This window comes from Amphiprion ocellaris, chromosome 4, assembly GCF_022539595.1.
Source record: "Amphiprion ocellaris isolate individual 3 ecotype Okinawa chromosome 4, ASM2253959v1, whole genome shotgun sequence".
Taxonomy (NCBI): domain Eukaryota; kingdom Metazoa; phylum Chordata; class Actinopteri; family Pomacentridae; genus Amphiprion; species Amphiprion ocellaris.
In genome coordinates, this window is record NC_072769.1 from 34436637 (window position 1) to 34456944 (window position 20308).

At 41.5% G+C, this 20308-nt stretch overlaps 1 protein-coding gene across 1 annotated transcript in view; it reads right to left on the bottom strand.

The window, feature by feature from the left end:
• LOC111569983 (protein AF-17-like) overlaps positions 1-20308 on the bottom strand; it is a 45903-nt gene that overhangs the window by 22622 nt on the left and 2973 nt on the right. Inside the window, exons 4-10 of the mRNA XM_023272491.3 lie at positions 20116-20225; positions 14519-14622; positions 4467-4560; positions 4073-4183; positions 2589-2678; positions 2275-2425; positions 1029-1835 (exon numbers count right to left, since the gene is read on the bottom strand). Of these exons, the coding sequence (XP_023128259.2) occupies positions 1029-1835; positions 2275-2425; positions 2589-2678; positions 4073-4183; positions 4467-4560; positions 14519-14622; positions 20116-20225 (1467 nt within the window). The remainder of the gene's footprint in view (positions 1-1028; positions 1836-2274; positions 2426-2588; positions 2679-4072; positions 4184-4466; positions 4561-14518; positions 14623-20115; positions 20226-20308) is intronic.

Sequence of the window (20308 nt, forward strand, 5' to 3'; positions counted from 1 at the left end):
TTTGTTAATCTAATATTCCAATAGACCAGATGTATCTATATTATCAAATAGTAGTAACGTATATACCTTGAAAAGCATTTAATACATCAAACTAAAATTTTACAAATATTTTTAAGCATATTTATTGCTATGAAAATTTCCAGCAATTGGTCTAAAAATGTTATGATTTGAGATTAAACTATCCTATATAAAGGGGGAAAAAGGTTTTACTTGATCCTACCTGAATCGTTGCTTTTAAGAAGCTTTTTGCTTTATTTTATCTATTATTGATCACAAATAAATCACTCTTAAGGCCTCATAGAGATTAAGAAAATTACTTAGATTTAAAAACTTCAAAATTGAATCTGCGAGAAATTGTACTCAAAGTGGATAAATGGACAATTAAAAAAATAAATTCAAAAGTATTAAATAAATCAAATTAAATTTTGCAAAATGCATTAATAAATATTCATATTTTATGGAATACAATTTTCAGGCAGATCAGACTGTTGAAGTGAAATAAAAAATCCTGACTTGAAGTTTTTTATTGATTTATATGATTTATTATAAATCATAGTCTAAGTTAAGTTTGCATCATTTTCAACAGTTTTTTCCTAAAAAATATCACCCAGACCCAGAAACGGATTATCAAAATTATTGGTGATTAACTTAATAGTTGAGCAGAAATCACCTAATTGTTGCAGCTCCATATGTAAACAGTGTTGAGCTCTTTATCTGTGTGAGCTTTTGGTTTATTTTTTCTATTACTGTCCGCAAAAAACACTGAGACAAATGCTTAAATACTTAGAGACAGACTTAGAAAATATTCTGGATTATAAATGCAGTGCAGCGAACAGGATTTGATTCGTTCTGCTTTACTTCTGCTATACTCTGACGCTCAGATAAGCTGCTGAGTGTCATGGAAACATTTCAACACTTCAGAGTCGACACCAAAGTGCAGACAGATAATGACGCAGTTTGTTTCCCACCACACAAACACACACAGGAAGCTCGAGGGCTACCACACACACATCTTCGCTCACACTCACCAGAGCCGAGCAGCGAGTTTCCGCGGCTCGTCGAAAAACTACCGGCAGAAGACGAGGAGAAGGAAGAGGAAGAGGTGGCGGCAGCGGCGGGCGGCAGCGAGGAGGGGAAGGCGGGGTGGGGGGGGATGGAGGACGGGCTCGTGTACAGCGAGGAGGTTAAAGATGGAGGAGGAGGAGGAGGCGGAGGCGCCGCCGTCGTGTGGTGATGATGGTGGTGATGCTCCTCGTCCCTCCTCTCGCGGTTCTTGCTTCCCTTAGGACGCCCCGGACCGTGGCGGCTCTTCTTGTTGCCACGGTGACGTCTCTCCCGGGGCAGCGGCGGGGGCGTGGCCTTGTCCTCAATGTCCGCCTCCTCCAGGATGGGCGGCGTGCTCAGCTGCTTGCAGAGAGACTTGGAGGGCTTGTAGTCGCCCGATGACGAGATCTTCCGGATCTTGCTGCTGCTGCCGAGACCCGACGACGACGTGATGCGCATGATGGAGCCGAATGTGGAGATGGTGACTTTGTTCTCAAAGGGGCTGGAGTTGCCATCGGATCGGTCGTGACTTTGCGATGCCGCTAGCGGTCCATCGGCGGGCGTCAACGCCGGCGGTTTGTGGTATTTACAGTCCTCCTCCTCTTCTTCTTCCTCCTCCTCCTCCTCTTTATCCTCCTCCTTCTCCTCATCCTCATGGACCGCCGGCCTCCGGTGACGCTCCTTGCGGTCCTCTCCACTGTGGTGGTCGTCGCCACCACGGTCATGGTCACGTTCGAGGCGGGAAGAAGCCGAAAACTGATGGAAATCCTGAGCAGAAGACAGGGAGCCGCCTGCAGGAAAAACACAAAGTTGTAGTCTAGGGATCGAATGAAATGGATTTATTGTTAGAGCATAAAGTGTTATTAACTATGATTTTCCAGACTCTGTTTCAGGTTAATCTGTGGCTGCCTTCTAACTTAGCTGCTAGCCATTAGAAGAACCTTAGCCAATAGAGAGAAGCTAATTTCCTGGTTTGTGGCAGCAGCTTGAGTTTCTTGTTCAGCTGTTGCTTGAGAGACATTTCTGAGACCACAGAGTGACGACAGAGAGAGAGAAGCAGTTGTATCAGACCTGAAGTAGTAGCATTTAATTGATCAATAAACAGATGAAAAAAATACTTTTAACTGGAAAAAGGCCAAATATCTGCCACAATGATCAGTCTGTGCCTACTGCAATCAAACACAGAAACATGTGAACATCACACTAAGGGTTTAATCTTTAATATGCTACCTGTGTTGAAGGGACTGGAGGAGCAGGAGGACGAGGAGCAGCTCTTGCCAGTACTTCCTGTCTTCTTACTTCGATGACCGTGACTGTGCGAGCTCAGTTTCTTGGACTTTCCCTCGCTGTCTTTGCTGCTGCTGTGGTGACTGGATGAAATCTGCCCCAGCCAAACCAAACCAAAATGACCAAACCTGACATTACTTGGCAAAAATGATCGCTTTCATAACAGTGACTGATGTGTCATGGCATCGGGAATTTTAACTTCCATCCCACAGCGGCCAGCATGTCCTGAGTCACACTGTGGGTTGGATGTTTTTTACCTTTTCTATGCTGCTTGACGTCACAGATGAACCCAGGCTGTCAGTAGACTTCTTGTGCCGCTCTTTTTGCCTGATTTTGTCCTTATGGCTCTGAAAACCAACAAATAAACATGGATCCGGTGTTAAATAGTCAAAGTGTGTACACACAGTTACAAAGGCTGGGTATCGTTTGAAGTTTTTTTAATACTCCTGCCAATTTAGCTATTTTAACACTAATGGCAAAAGTGCTTTTCAATACCCTCTGAACCCCAAAACCTGCCATTTGGTTTCATATTTTATGCTTGTTTTTTTAAATGTTCAAAATAACACAATTTATGGTTTTCAGATAGCTCAAGTGGTTGAGTGAGTGACCGATATACACAGTGGCTGAGGTTCGATTCCGGCTAACGGCCCTTTACTGCATGCCTTCCCCCTATTCTTCTCCCTAGTTTCATGTCTGACTCTCAACTGTGTTTATCAAATAAAGCCAACAAAACGACAAAAAAATAACTTAAAACAAAAAACAACAATTTATCAAAGTAAGAAACTGTAAAAAAAAAACTGATTGAACTGTCAGGTTTTCATCTGTCCAAAAGTCCTTGAACTTATCATGTATGACTTTTGCTTTTACTGGAAAAACAACAAAATCTAAGCTAAAATCAGAATATGCTATCAAAATCATTTTATTCTACGTGTCTTATTAAAAAATCACAAATAAACACCATTTAGATTTATCAGATTCTGTAAAAAACAAAAAATCTGCACTCTTTGAGGCAACTGTGATGCCAAATGTGACTCACCTGTGACCAACTGTCATGTGACAAAAATTCAGATATTTTTTGGCAATACTAGGATGAACTGCAGGCATTGTTTACATAGAGCAGATAGGAAACAAAGATGGGAGAAAATTAATAATTTAAGAACAAAAGCCCATCTATAATATGTAGAGCCATCATGCTTTTTCTGGTACTAACAACTCCTGTAGACACTTGGAAAAAAATGTGTGTGTTTTTATAAATATTAATTATCAAAGAACTTTAACCGTATTTATGATTATGACATTATAATTGTATTATCATGCAGACAAGACATTTTCAAGTTCTCTCTACTTCTAGTCATGATTGGGCTGTTTATATAGAGGTGTAGGACTTTAAACTGCAGTGAAAATTGAGTGCACTGTGAGTAAAAATGTGACAGGAGAGCAGAGGGGTAATCCATGAAAATAATCATTAGTTCCAGCCTTAATGACTAATGCTACATGCTGATTTGATTTATAAACATATGCACGTAACTCCTAAAATGTCTTGAATGTTGCAGCAGCAATTAACTGCAGGACGACTATCTGTACGATTTTCATAAAGGATGTGTACCTTACGCTAAAATAGATGAGAAAAGAAGCTTTGAAGCACCTTTCAAAGATGCTTCCTGGTCATTTCATTCATTGTTTCCAAAGCATAAAGGACTATTGGACCGCAACCCATGAATGCGTCCACACTCGTACTTACCTTCCTCTGTCTGTGGTGGTGATGCTGTTTTTCCTGCGACGGCGAGCTGGAGCGTCCCCTGGAGTGACTGAAGGAGCTGCTTGTATTTTCACTCGAGCGCAACTTCTTCTGCTGCAAAAACCAAAACAGGAAACGAAACCTTAACACTCGCTGGTTCAAACAAACAGTGTGACTTGTTTTTTTAGACTGCAAACAGCTAGCCCCGCTTAATTAGCAATAGTTTGGTTAATCCGCGAGTGTGAAAACAATGTGTCGGACTAGTTACTTATACGCAACAATTGCACAAAAACAATCAGTTTGTTGGTCAGCTAAACCAGTGATGTTAACTGTAAACTCCACCGTGGATTCAAAGGACACACATGAGAGTAGATTTGTTGTGGGTTTTTTTTTTTACCATTTTGTTGTAGTGATGCTTGCAGTAGCCACAATATTTCACGTTATCAGCTTCTGGGCCTTCCTCCTCACACAGCAGACCGGCCATCTGAGCACTGAGAAGAAACAGGAGAGCAAAGATTACAAAATACACACACACACACACACACACACACACACACACACACACACACACACACACACACACACACATACTTGTATTTCTTTCCCCGTGAGACCCCCTGACCAGGACCCTCCTCATGGGATCCACCCTTTCTGAATGGTCTAGAGACACCATTTTAACTCCTAAATTTTTTAAAAATTCCTGTGAGGTTGAAAATCACTTGAAACTTCAAACACTCTCACAAAAATTTTAGACCTGAAATTTTGTCCCCTCTGGGGTCCAGTCACCTCAGTCAGATTTGTAGCCCCCCATGGGGACTAGTAACTCCACCACCACCACTCAGTCATGTTACGTCTGTTAGCCTCACAGAAGCAGAGAGAAGCAGTTCTTCAGGTCTCCACTGATGGAACCAGAGAGAACAGCATCTCCTGTGACCATTAGAAGGATCATTCTTCTCTGTAAGGAAGTGTTACTGAACAAAAGACAGGCTTCTGAAATCAATCTGCTATGATTTTATTTTGTCCCCCATGTTACTCATAAGTAACCATGGTGATAAGTCAGCCATTTCACAACAACAGCTGAACTGAAAGGTACTTTAACAACACTAGATGGTTTAAGTACTATATATGTCCATACAGAGCTTTACAGTACTGTAACAACATCTCTTCAGTCCTCAACATGTCAACCAAACATGCACAATCAGTGCATACAGAGCTACACAGAACTGTAGAGAGAGGACAGACAGTGGAGAGGTGAGACAGTGGAGAGGACAGACAGCAGAAACAGCAGGGAGGAGAGACAGAGAAGAGAGACAGGAGAGGAGAGACAGAGAAGAGAAACAGAGGAGAAGAGAGACAGAGAAAAGAGAGAGAGGAGAGACAGCAGAGAGGAGAGACAGCAGAGAGTAAAGACAGAGGAGAAGAGACAGCAGAGGAGAGACAGAGGAGGAGACAGCAGAGAGACAGAGGAGAAGAGGAGAGACAGCAGAGAGGAGAGACAGCGGAAAGGACAGACAGCAGAGAGGAGAGACAGCAGAGAGGAGAGAGGACAGACAGCGGAGAGGACAGATAGCAGAGAGGACAGACAGTAGAGAGGACAGACAGTAGAAAGAGTAGAGAGGAGAGACAGCAGAGAGAAGAGACAGCAGAGAGGAGAGAGGACAGACAGCGGAGAGGACAGATAGCAGAGAGGACAGACAGTAGAGAGGACAGACAGTAGAAAGAGTAGAGAGGAGAGACAGCAGAGAGAAGAGACAGTAGAGAGGAGAGACAGCAGAAAGGAGAGACAGAGAAGAGACAGATGAGAGGAGAGACAACAGAGAGGAGAGACAGAGAAGAGGAGAGACAGCAGAGAGGTGAGACAACAGGGATATCGGAGAAGAGAGACAGCAGAGAGTAAAGACAGAGGAGAAGGAGAGAAAGAGGAGAGAGAGGAGAAGAGGAGAGACGTAGAGAGGAGAGACAGAGGAGAAGAGGAGAGACGGCAGAGAGGAGAGACAGCAGAGAGGAGAGACAGGAGGAGAGAGGGAGAGACAGGAGAAAAAAGGAGAGACAGTAGAGAGGAGAGACAGGAGAAAAAAGGAGAGACAGTAGAGAGGAGAGACAGTAGAGAGGAGAGACAGCAGAAAGGAGAGACAGAGAAGAGACAGATGAGAGGAGAGACAACAGAGAGGAGAGACAGAGAAGAGGAGAGACAGCAGAGAGGTGAGACAACAGGGACAGCGGAGAGGAGAGACAGCAGAGAGTAAAGACAGAGAAGAGACAGCAGAGAGGAGAGACAGGAGGAGACAGCAGTGAGGAGAGACAGAGGAGGAGGAGAGAAAGAGGAGAGAGAGGAGAAGAGGAGAGACCTAGAGCGGAGAGACAGAGGAGAAGAGGAGAGACAGCAGAGAGGAGAGACAGCAGAGAGGAGAGACAGAGGTTTAGAGGAGAGACAGCAGAGAGGAGAGACAGGAGAAGAGGAGAGACAGCAGAGAGGAGAGAGGGAGAGACAGGAGAAAAAAGGAGAGACAGTAGAGAGGAGAGACAGGAGAGAGGAGAGAGGACAGACAGCAGAGAGGAGAGAGGACAGACAGTGGAGAGGAGAGAGGCCAGACAGCGGAGAGGTGAGACAGTGGAGAGGACAGACAGCAGAGAGGACAGACAGCAGAGAGAGTAGAGAGGAGAGACAGCAGAGACAGCAGAGAGGAGAGACAGTAGAGAGGAGAGACAGGAGAGAGGAGAGAGGACAGACAGCAGAGAGGAGAGAGGACAGACAGTGGAGAGGTGAGACAGTGGAGAGGACAAACAGCAGAGAGTAGAGAGGAGAGACAGCAGAGACAGCAGAGAGGAGAGACAGTAGAGAGGAGAGACAGCAGAAAGTAGAGACAGAGAAGAGAGACAGATGAGAGGAGAGACAACAGAGAGGAGAGACAGAGAAAAGGAGAGACAGCAGAGAGGTGAGACAGCGGAAAGGACAGAGGAGAGACAGCAGAGAGAACAGACCGCAGAGAGGCGAGACAGTAGAGAGGAGAGACGACAGGGACAGTGGAGAGGAGAGACAGAGAAGAGGAGAGACAGCAGAGAGGAGAGACAGAGAAGAGAGACAGATGAGAGGAGAGACAGAGAAGAGGAGAGACAGCAGAGAGAAGAGACAACAGGGACAGCGGAGAGGAGAGACAGCAGAGAGGTGAGACAGCGGAAAGGACAGAGAGGAGAGACAGCAGAGAGGAGAGACAGCAGAGCGGAGTTGATGTCTGAGTGGATGCTGGTACACACTTCCTGACTTTTGCGGCACCGAGTCAGAGGTAAGGGAGAAACACACACCTATAGCGGGCCCCATGCCGACTATGGGGGATGGGCATGGTCGGCGTGGGGCCCGCTATAGGTGTGTGTTTCTCCCTTACCTCTGACTTGGTGCTGGTACACACCTTTACTGTCTAGTGGTCCCCATGGTGACTATATCATCCTCCACTTAGTAATGACATGGCAAAGCTGTGTTAAGTTGCTGTTAAGGAAAACTTAACATTTCCTGTTGGTATTCCTTCACAATAAAAGTGATCCATCAGGGAACAAGTGGGATACTTCAGTTATGAAGAAAGCAACAGGAAATGTGATGTTTATGACACTAACTTAGCAAAGCTTCATTACTGGTGCTTTACTTACGTTAAAATGGGTCTAGTTATGTAGTTTTTGGCCATTTTCTATTGTTTAATCTGCAGATCAAGTTAAATATTGCAGGAGATCATAGTGCAGTGGGGATGAGCTGTTAGATGAAGAGATGCATTAAGCAGATTCACACAGAACGTGACCAGTATTTTCAACGCGTCAAACAGGACTTATTAAATGGCCATACATGGAGTGGAAAAACGAACAACTGGCCAAAAAGGCAGTACACAAAGCACCTCATTGTTTAAAACATTGCAAGAGGAAGGATTAATGCAAACATTTTCTGAAAATATGAGTGGAGATATACTTCAGCACAGAAGCTATACTTCTCCAGTTGTGCAAGACAGTCAAAGGTAAAAACCATAGCCATAACTTCAAAGTTAATGTGGCTTTTCATGTCAGTAAATGCATGATGTATGACTTGGTGTGGATGAAATTTATTAACCAGTCAATCTTTTTACCATGTCTGAATGCCCTTCTGCCAGTGGCATGTCAGGACTCTCCTTGTTTACATGATATTCATCTTGACTTACAGTGTAAACTGTTAAAGCTGGCCTATTGAAAATATAAACCTCTTGTGGTTCTTCTTCACCACACCATCACTTTGTTCATAATCCCCCAAATTAACAACAATACACTGCCATTCCCAGAATGATTGTTCTGTTTGTCTTTTGATTGAAGACCTGCTAACTATTGTGCAAACTAATTTTCTGGTTGCTTCATTTAAATCTCGCAATCAAATGGAGTACACCAGTACACTGCTTATTGTCTCTTTGGTAAAGGACATGTTCTACTATTTGCCATTTTCATATTTGTGGTTGGAGAAAAGATTTCTTACTTCTATAACCTTCATCAATATGCCCAGCTTGTGTGTCCATTTGTATTTTTAATAGACTAGTTGACTGCGTACTTGTTTTTAGTAAGTGTTTGATATGAAAGTGTCATTCTCCATTAGCGTAACCATTTCAATTCACTTCAATTCAGTTTTATTCATATAGCGCAAATTACAGGTCAAATTGTATCAAGACGCTTTACAGAAACCATATGCCTGAACCCCCAGAGCAGTCCTAATGGGGCAGTGGCAAGAAAAAACTCCCTTTTAACAGGGAAAAAAACCTTGAGCAGAACCCGGCTCTTTATGTGGGGGGACCCATCTGCTGCTGGCCGGACGGGTTGAGGGGGACAGAAGAGGTAGAGGAAGCGAGGTAGAGGGGTAGAGGGAGAGAGGGAGAGGTAGATGTAGAGAGGTAGATGTAGAGAGGTAGAGAGGTAGAGGGGTAGAGGTAGAGAGGGAGAGGTAGAGGTAGAGAGAGAGAGGTAGAGGTGGAGAGGTAGAGGTAGAGGAAGAGAGGCAGAGAGGGAGAGGAAAGGGGAGAAGGGGGGGAGGGGAACAAGGAACATATAACATACAGTTGGATACATGTATGAATAGCTAGATGATACATACAAGGTACAAGCTAGCATTGAAATTGATTCATAGTTTACTGTTATGATGTATGACTTTGGCATTAAATATACAACGTATATAGCTGGTAAATAAAATTCAAGCAGTGCATATGTGTGTGAGCATATAATTTCAACTTCCATAACAAACCCACATTTGTGTTTAAGGAGCCTTTTTGAGAGGTCTGTAGTTGGTCATGTACTCTAGCTGTAATCAAGGTTAATTTTTACCAGAGCATTGTATTCAAAATCTGAAATGCTCTTCTTCCTGGTTGTCCTAATTGTCTGACATGCTCATACCCATAACATTATGACCCACACTCCTGTTTGAACAGCTAGGCCCTGTCCTTGTGGAGTTTGCTTCTGCTCAAGCTAAAGTAGCACATCTTGCCATTTCAAATAGATTTCTTCAGTTTGGCTCAGCATCCCAATCTAATGGAGTGAGTAAGATGCAGAGGTCCCACCACTATGTTCCATAATTAGACAATATTTTATAGGAACCAAAGACTTCACACCAGATTTCGGTAAACATTAGCAAAGTTACCATTGCAACCACAGCTGGCAGATGAAGGCTATGCTAGGTTGGTAGCAAAATTCAGAAACAACTCAAAAAATGTTCATGCTTCAGGGTTCCTTGCATAACGCTTACTGCACAGGAAAGGACAGGTAAATGCTACATGCAATTGAGGTTGGTAGCTGACTTGAAGTGAGCCAGAAGACCCTCATGCTAATGGTTAGAAATGTGATGCCCTCAAGTCCCTCCACTGCTGAAACAGCACACTGAAACACTGTTAGTGACTGATATCCTGGCATGGTTAATCAGATGATGATCAGCTGTGATAGAAATGAAGGATGGGACTGAGTCTGAGTCAGTCTGCAAACATATAGGAAATATGTGGGAAACAGGGCATAACTATGGCCTCCAACATCACATCAGACTAAGAAATTGGTCAAAAGGCAACAGAATCATTGCTGTTGTTCAGACAGTTACAAGTGTGACTCAAGCAGAGCCCTGTTAAAGTGGTACAGTTAATGAATCAGTGTAAAAGTTTAAAAATAAGTAAAGGAAAAGGCCAGGATATATCCAATTGCTTTTTTAAATCTCCCAGCTTAGTTTTTTGAGTGATTCACCTTTTCCTTTGACGTACTTTGATATACACTGTAGGTGACTATTGTTGACAGACACGCAGTGACATTGTACAAATACTGAATACTCAGTCAGGGAGGAGAAGGGCACAGAGGGCAGATTTTCTGTTTACTGCGAATTCAGTTTGTAGATATTGATATTATGTATTCCCAAAGGAGACACAGAGACGGATGCAGGTTTAGAGTTAATTACAAAAACCAAAAACTATAACTGAGGGAAAGCAGAGCTTAGTAGGAGATGGGGCAGTGGGCAAAATCCAGGGAGGAAAACTGGGTCTAATGAAGGTAGCTTCATTACCTATATGGAATTCACATTCAAGATACAATAAGACACAAAACAATGACTGTGTCTTATGGATTTAATGAGTGTGGGTTTGAGGCTGGCATGTGCTGCCATGTGCAGCCATGTGCTGTTTGGTGGCTTCTCCTTGCAACATTGGGTGAAAACCCTGCTGAGGCCTACAAGGCAGAAAGCAACAGTTTGAGTACAAGGATTAATTGATTGGACTTCATTTATAACTGAATGCCTGTAGAAGTGGGTGTGGGGCATTGTTTTGATAATGCATAAATTGAAAAGTGTGACATGACTCACCTGTCTTTTGTCACTGCAGGTGTTCCAGCCAAAGAGTCCCCATGGGCTGGAACATCTTTTTAAAGGTTCCGGGAGGAACCAAGTGTAGGTGAGGAGAGGGTGAGAAGAAATCTCTTCAGGTGATAAAATAAATGTATTGCTTGATGAGGATGTTGGTAGTCGTTTTTCGGAAATGCATATCCAGTTTTAATGTTTGTTATTATAGTTAAAATTAAAGACATTGCGTTTTTGGGAAATTCTTGTGTTTGATTATTTTGGTTAACCCTTATGTTGGTAGGCCTGAGGGGCTGATTAGGGGGATGCCTATAAAAGACTGGCAGTTGAGTGAGAGCGAGGAGAGAGGAAAGGAGCGACACAACACACCAGATAACCACCTTTGCTATTTGTGTTCTTTTAATGTGAATGTTGGTGAACAAATGCCAGGTTGACCTGCATCTTATCTCGCCTCAAGCCTCCTGTTTTATCCAACTGTAAAACAGTCATCCTAACACTGGGGTGTGATGGGGAAGCAGTCTGAGTGAGGATTTACAGAACTGGAGGTAATAGCAGGGCTACAAGCAGAAAGAAACACACGAGGAAAAGAAACTGAACAGATAGCATGAGTGGATTTACAATAAACTGGTGGAGAGCGGAGGGAGAGATTGGTCTTTAAACTGCAGGTGTTGGGAGTGGCAGTTAGTGAGGATGAGCTGCAGGTGTGTCAGGAGCATGTTAGCAGGCACTGTCAGCTGAAGATCAGGCATTAGACAGGAGAACAGGCTTAGAAATAGACATCACTCATGTCAACTGATATAGGAACATGAGAGATGTTGGCCATAAACTGACATAAATAGCATTTTTGTGAGACAGTGTTCTGTTGTTGACCTTTAATCTTTCAGACATTTGTGTTTTGTCATCATTAACAAATTAATTTGACGTGATCTCATAAAACAAAGCCAAAAACATGTTTTGTTAGGTCACAGTGACCTTGACCTTTGACCATCAAAATCTACTCAGTTCATCCTTGAGTCTATGTCAACATTTATGCCAAATTTGAAAGAATTCTCTCAAGCCTTTCTTGAAATATCTGACTATTAGGAATGAGCCTGACCTTTGACCTTCAGTGTTATACCTTGGATACATGTCATCACTTAATAATTTTATCTCAGTTGGTTTTGTTTAACGCTTTGTCATAATTAATGTGAATTCTTGAGTCATAGACAAAAACATGTTTTGACATCATTTGACCTTTGACCTTCAAAATCGAATCAGTTAATGTCCAAGTCTAAGTGGATGTTTAAATTCTTGAGGTGTGGCATAAATGTGAAGACATTCCCTCAGGACTTTCTTGAGGTATGACATTCACAGTTTGCCTTTAACTAGTACATTCATTATATTTGTAAAAAGGATTCATTGCAGTTCTTGTGAGCCAGGTTGCATCCTCTCTCCCATGTGAGTGACATGCTCACCCCTCATGTCACCTCAGCCAACAGCCAATAGGATGTTACGGCTATTGGTAGTGTATCTGACTGTAGTGGAGAGGAGACTGAAGCTGTGGGAGATACAGAGCTGCACAGAATATGCATGGAATGTGTTATATGTGAGGCAGTGCTCAATAAAGACGTCAAACTACAGTGGCATCTCCTCGTGTTTCTGACCGAACACATTGCAGTGGAACAGCACAACAACCATCCTAACATTGGATAGTGAGAAGATCCTAAAATCACTATGACAATATTTATATGAAAATATGTATTTATATTTACATATACATACTGCAAATAAAACGAATTGACTGCTATGACAGGATGCTATAGTGATTAAATTGATTCCTGAATTGATTTTAGGCAAAGTAATTCAATAACATTCGAGTTTAATCACTTGAAAATGCATAAATCTGTATGAAATATGAATTTTTTTGTCACACACACTTACACACACTCTCCGTTAATGGACCCCACGGATGCAAATTTACACACTGCAGTACCCACCAATGACCACTGGGGACGCTGTCCGACACACACTTTGTGTGAAGTCAGACTCCATGGGGTCCATTTTTTTTTTTCAAGAAAATTGCACCAGGCATGTCAGGAGGCCATTTTCTATTGATTGCAATGCTTGTGCCTGTGGGGCCCCGGTTTTGGGCCCCACGGGAAAAATTGGACCCCACGGCGTGAGTGATTTGTCAGGTTGTGGACCCCATCGAGATATAAATACAAACGCACACACACACACACACACACACACACACACACACACACACACACACACACACACACACCTGACAGCGACACCTGGATGTTGCCAAAGTCACCTGAGAGCTTTTGTCACTGATCGTGTGACCGGATGGATTAAATGTCAGATCTCTGCACATCACATTATTTAAAGTCAACTTTTATGTTGTAATGGAGACAAAATTAAAGCAAAAAGAAGAAAAGGAGCAGGAAAGAGAAAAGCAGTGCTGACAGGAGATTAAAAAATAGCCAACCGTGGACAGTACAGGTTGTTCTTAGTCGACATAATCAACGATGTTGATGCTGAAAGTGCAACAAGTACTTCATATTACCACAGAACAAAAAGGTGGTTTGTTCACTTCAGAGTTTCAGTTGGACCAATGGCAGCACAGTCACTCCTCTAGAAGATGCACCACCAGAGCAGACAAAACCAACTTAAGTGTTCTCTGATTTATTAGCAAGGAGAGCTTTTTCTTTTCTCACCCTTTGAAACCGAAAACCTGAAAGACAAGTTACCTTTTAAAAAACCTACACCATGTATCAGAACCACACTGTAAAACAGGCAAAATCACCAGGTTTTCTACTTTCTGACAGTCCTCGAACTACTCATGCGTAGCCAAGATAAAAATCACCGTATTTCATCAACATCACTATTTTACATGTCTTATTTGTTGGTAAAATAGTTGAAAAATGATTTAATAGAAAAACATTCTCAAGTGTCAGTCAACATGAATAATCTAAAGTCAGAATGCTTCTGAAACAATCTCACATCTTGGTCATGACACTCTGTCCTGCCTTAGTAACTCTCAAACACATTTTTTTGTTGGCTTTAACAGATAGACATAGTTGAGAGGCAGACAGGAAAGTAGGGCGAAGAATGGGGGAAGACATGCAGTAAAGGGCTGTGAGCTGGAATCCAAGTCAACTGGGATAGACTCCAGGCCCCCCACGACCCTAATGAGGATTAAGCGGTGTATAGATAATGGATGGATGTATGGATGATTAAAATCTTCTAAAATTGTCACCATACTGTCAATGGCACATCTTCTATACAACCATATCCTTTTGTGCTTTGCAGTTTTATAGGGTGGTTCATACAGGCTGAGCAATAAAAATGATTAGTCTGACTGATTTCAGATGTGTAGGTGACATAATACATAACTGATGAGTAAAACTGATTTACACTCTGAAATCTGAATATATTTCAGGCTTACTATTGTCTCAAATTAGCAGACTAGAGTCTAAATTTCTGTTTGTTTAAAAAAAGCAATCGAGAATAAACACAGAAGAGCAGGTCCCACTGACAAATAATGAAAATGTGAGACTGGCTGCAGAGAAATTAATTAATTTGGGTGAGCAGCAGGTGGATCCACAACAAACACACACATGTACGCTCTGTTTAACACTCACCAGGTGACGTGGAAAGCTTGTCTGCAGCCTTGTCGGTTGCAGGTCATGCAGGCTCCGCAGGCCGCCTTGCTCTCCCTGCCGTGGTCCTCGCAGATATAACACGTCTGGTAAGAGACGCAGGAACACATCCATCATTATTACTATCATTAACAACAGGTGCTGCATCGCTTTAACATCTGTTGCGATGGCGGCACGGGAAAAGTCGTAGCGCTCTTTAATGCGAGCGCAGCTGCATTGTAAAGGAAGCTTTTGCTTGCCGGGACAACAGATGAGGTTTTCAAACAGTTCCTCGAGCCGCTCTGTGCAGGAAAACTGTTGAGCAGATGTGTGAGGATGTTGTGATAGTGAAACTACACGAAAAGCTCACATTGATCTTCACTGACATGCATCTATACGCAGAAAATGGCCCTTTTTTTTTTTTTTTACCCTTCCTCAGCTTTCCCCAATGAGCAGGCAGGCTGGTGGGGGGCAGGAGAGGCCTAGCAACAGGTGCTGGACAAAGGAACAGCAGGCTCTTTACCTTTTCACTTCAGCCCTCTGCTTCGCCTTTTCTCTCCCTTTTCCTCTACTCCCCAACATCCCACTCGGCTCTGTGTGTCCCTCAGAGGAGGTAATGAAAGGCCGGAGACATAACTACACCAAGCATGCAAAAAAAAAAGAGGAAGGGTGGCTTCTCGAGTTTTCACTGTCCATTGTGATGCTGTCTCGGAATGCAGGCAGCAAAAATCTGGATGAATGGCTCCGACAGGGGAAAAGCTGCATGCAATTTACTGTAGCTGACACGGTAATATGAAACCGGGCACTCAAACACTCACACATGTACATTTGCATGCAGGCACGAACACACAGGGCATGTCGGCCCAATGAGCCCATGCATCTAATATTGATTTCTTTGTAATGTGCTTTGCTTTAATGCCGCATTCTGCGCACTCTCCTCAGCCGGCTATCGAAAGTCGACAAGAAGGAAGGTAATGAAGGTCTCACGACAGCTGATAAGCTTGAATCTAATCCGTGTCGTGTTTTGGAAAAAAGAATCAGCATTAGCGGAACATTTCAAAGCATTTCTGCATGTCTAAGCGTGACTATGTACACACTGAGGTCTGGTTTTCATTGTTGGACTCTGCATGAGGTCCCGTTATCTTTGTGTTTCATCAGCCAGCATGAAACTGCTTCACATGTCAACATGTCATTAGCCAGGATTCGTTCGTCATACGTGGAGATCACATGAAGAAACAGACCTGGAGATGTTTCCCTGTCGCAAACTTGGGAATTTTACTGCCGGGAGGAATTTTTGGTTCCTCTAAAGGGATTTTACACACCGCCAAGGTGATAAGAATTGAAAATAAAAACTGATATTTTATTTTTTGACCCTCTGAACCCCAAGCAGATTCTGGGAATTTTCTGTAACATTTTTACTCACTGTGGGATCTTTTTTCACTGCAATTTAAAGTCCTGTACATCTATGGAAACAGCACAAGTATGAAGGAGGAGAGAGAACTCAGAAGTGTTTTTGTGCAACGGGACACAGTTATAATCATAAATAAATCATGAAAAAAGAGAAAATGGAAGTTACATTTCTCAGCAAGTGTCACGGGTGTTGCCAATAGTGGAAAAATAGTATGGTTACATAAATCTTGTACTATTTACATTTTTAATTTGTTTCCACACTTCTCTGTGTAAACACAGCCTGCAGTTCAACAGAAAAGTTCCTGAATATTTAACAAATGAATGCTGGTACTGCTCAGTCACTCATCGCTCTTTGGCTGTATCAAAGTGAAGTTTTTTTCTTTTTTTTACAGAATCTGACTAAAGAAAATGTTTTGTTTGTGGCATTTTTTAAACTGATACTTTAAAATAAACAAATTAAAGCAAATGTTTGATTAAATATCACATTTTAAAGCTTAGATTTGGTATTTTTCCTGAGAACGTCACATCACAGATGAGCAGTTCAAAGACTGTAGAGAGTTGAAAACTGTGATTATTTTTTTTCAGTTTTTACAGTTTCCTGCTCTGATAAATGCTGTAATTCTAGTGTTTTTTTGTTTTTTTTTTACATACCATACCATTCCAACCCTCCAGTGGGTTTTTAGGTTCACAGGGTAAAAATACATTTATTCACTCAAGACCAACAGACACTTTTGTTCATTAAATGGTCAGAAATCACAGGAAAATGTAGATTTCTGTCAAATTTAAAAAAGAAAAAATTCTCATTGCCTTTACTGTACGCAGCAACTCCCCAATGGCCTGTTCTGAGCCTGGATTATTGTTCTTTTTTATTTTTTTTTACAATTACAAGATCAGGTTCCTCATAAAACATTACACACATAAACTAATGACAGTTTTCACTATAGATAATTTTTTGGATTAATCACTTGTCACTTTCCAGAGTTCAGACTGTTGGCTTGAACAACCAACAGACCAAACACTGAGAAGATTCGATTACAACCAGCGATTGTGTGGCGTTTCACCAGCTAGATGACTTCTAACTAATCACTTCAGCACCATTCAGTGCATCACAAAGGGTATTTTGTGTCCATGCTGATGGTAAACGTGCTTCTTTGCTGCCTCATCTACTTGTACTTCATCTGCAAATCTCCCACATTTCCCAGAAAGGCTTTCAGCAGCCTCCAGAGAGCAGGCGTGACCTTGCCACATTCAGCTCTGGGTTTGTACAGGACGTGTAGGTGGAGGGAGCAACGGGGATGTGAAGCAAAACTGGTTTTCCCGTTAAGGAAGAAGCCTGACTTGTGCAGTTTCCCGCGTGTCTTCAAGCTGCATTGCATCATGAATTTTTGAAGTTGTTGGTGGAGAAGTTGCAGTTTTGTTTTTTGTACTTTTTCTCAGTGCGGAATGGTTGATACTGAAAAGTCCCTTGTCTGATTTTTTTAAAGGCTTTCATTTTTAGTCCTCATTTAGGTGGAGAATTTCCATCTAGAAAGCTTTACTGTATCTACTTTGGAGTTAGATGTGATACAGCAAGAGGGCTGGTGCAATTTCAATATTGGTGCAGATATCGTAACTAGAATTACACAGAACACCTGACTTTATAAAGAATCCCTTTGCATTCACAAAATAGAACATTTTCACAGACAAATCACAAGATCTGGATCTGAGAAAAGCATCCACTGGGGTCACACTGTGGGCTATGAATTAAAAACCTCACTTTTAGCCTCTATTAGTTTACATTTTGGAAAATTGAACACGCTGAAGTAGCTGTTCAGTTAGGAGTCATAAACAGAAACTCCTGATACAAACTTTCACCTCTCATGCTGCTAGTGAAAGAATTTTCTCTTAATTATGAGATAAAGCACAACAGACTAACAGTAAACGAAGGGGAACAGTTCAAAACTTGCCTGAGAAAAATCTGTTTTTTTAAGATTTCTCCATTTTCAAAGCAATTCAGTGATAGACGTCACTAAATCCAGTGGTGCACAGTGAAAACAAAGGGAAAATATTTAATTCAGCATGTTTAATTTTCAAAAATTTACACAAATATATATAGCATCTAAGGCAACATTTGCTACAATTCGAGTAAAGCTTATATTTACACCATCGGCCCTGTTCTTTCAAGTAAACTGATGATTGATTCATCTTTCTGCATCAATAGGGATCTTGTAATTATAAGTAAGCTACAATTACAAGATAAGGCCTCGAAATAGTTTGTTCTCTTTTGTGAATGTGAGGCGATTCTGTATTTTTTGTAATTTTGTTCTACAGGAAAATAAAAAACATCTGAAAAATAAATGTATCTAAGTTATAGAATCACAAACAACTATAGGAAAAGGAGTTCTGCACAAAGAAAACAAAAGAGTAACTAAACATGAGTTTGAGCAAGCAGCTGGTTGCATTTTGTGGTATGTGATACTTACAAGACTTGTGCAGTGAGTATGTACAGTTTGGTTAATATCAGTCTCTGGCCAAAAAAAGGCAAGCATGAAGCCTTTCTTCAGACATTGTATATGAAACATTGCTGCTTCATCAATCTGTTAAAGTGACAGAACTCTGTAACAAATGATTTACTCTGATTAACTCAGACAGTTTTGACCTGCTGTTAGATCCTGATACGTCCGGTCTACATGTCACAATTCAGTTTATAATTGGAAGTAAATAACTGAGTTACTGCTATCGTTCCACATCCCTAAAAGCAGCATTTGACTCTCTTTGTAACTGCTTATACAGATACTGCTGCAGGTATTTAATAAACTCAGAGGAAAGACTCCTCAGCAGCTGGACGCAACAAACAAAACTTCAGCTCCTGTTAAGTTTCGTCATTTCAGTTTGCAATCAATTGTAGAGCAAAGTGAATAAGAATGGTGTTTTGTGATATTGGCAGCAAAGTGGGACATTTTTGGATCAATATCTGTGGTGAAATGTCAAAGAAATCTTCCCTAAATTGCTTTACACAAGTCAAAGTACTTTGTAATGTTGAGCATGCTTGTTAAAGTGACTGAATGCAGTTCAGAGTTGTGTTTAAAGTGAGAGGAAACTCTGACTAGTTCTGATCTCCCCTTTCAAACATGCACTCCTTTACACTAACTGATGGCATCTGAACATGTCGGCTTCTTGTCTGAATGAGCACCCAGTTCACTTTTCCCTAAAAGTTGCGACGGCTAACCCTTCAGATCGGAACTTGTAGCATTTCTGCATTGCTTTCAGACCTGCACAAGACTGAACTGCATGCAGTCACACCACTGGATGCACAAGATTCTGACAGTTGTGTCGAGTGATTTGGGAGGAATTTTTCCACATTTCAGCACCAGGGTCAAAATATAATTGAGAGACTTTTGAAGTCCATCGGATATATCTTGCATACATTTTTATTAAAAGTAAAAAAAACTCATGTTTTTATGTTCATTATGATCATGTCTTTACAAATTCGATCATTATTTATTATGGAAACAATCATTTATTAATAAAAAAATGACTGGATATCACTAAAATGTCAACTAAATAACTGTCCAAATTTAATAACAACCACCTTCTAATTAGCGAAATAATAATAAAACGAGCTGAGTCAGAAATAGTTTTGATTGTGTTCTTTTCATTAACTTGTGATAATCATGACAGATATATATTTTTTGTAATATGGAAAATAACAAATTGCATCTGTGTCAGAGAAATCACTTTCAACTAAGTTCCCCATTACAAAAACACCTCTCAAGGAAGTGTTAATTCTAAATCACATGACCTGCTCCACATGATGTCATTTCCTCCTGAAGAAAAGACTGGCAATACTCCAAGGCTTTCTGAGTTATTTAATATAAACTAGTGTGTGAGTCAAGTGTGGATTTATGGCATGTCAACAGGTTTACTACAATATCTTTATAAATAACTTTCAATTTCAATTTTACTCAACTGTATATATAACATTTTAGAAGAATCTTTTTCTAAAAATGCCATGTGGTGTTTGATCTTAGGCCTGTAAACTGCAAAAATGTCAACTATTATACCTGTCAGCTACGTTACAAAAAGTCCCGCAATTACATATTGACCCACCAATATTCATCCGAAAACATCACAGAGAGCAAAAGGTCACACCTGAAGCGCCAAAATCGTCTTTCAGGTGTTTTTAGCCAGCAGTACATATGTTTCAGTACCTTGATGTATCTCTCGTGTGGGACGTACTGCAGGATGATGGGCTCCATGGTGAGGACGTTGGCAAACTGCACCTCGGGAATGTAGAGCGCACAAACAACATGGGCCCAGCCTGGTTAAAAACAGTAACAACAGCACCGTGAGGCTCTCTACCAACGAAGCAGGAGCGAGAAAAGCACCGGACAAGATGCGACA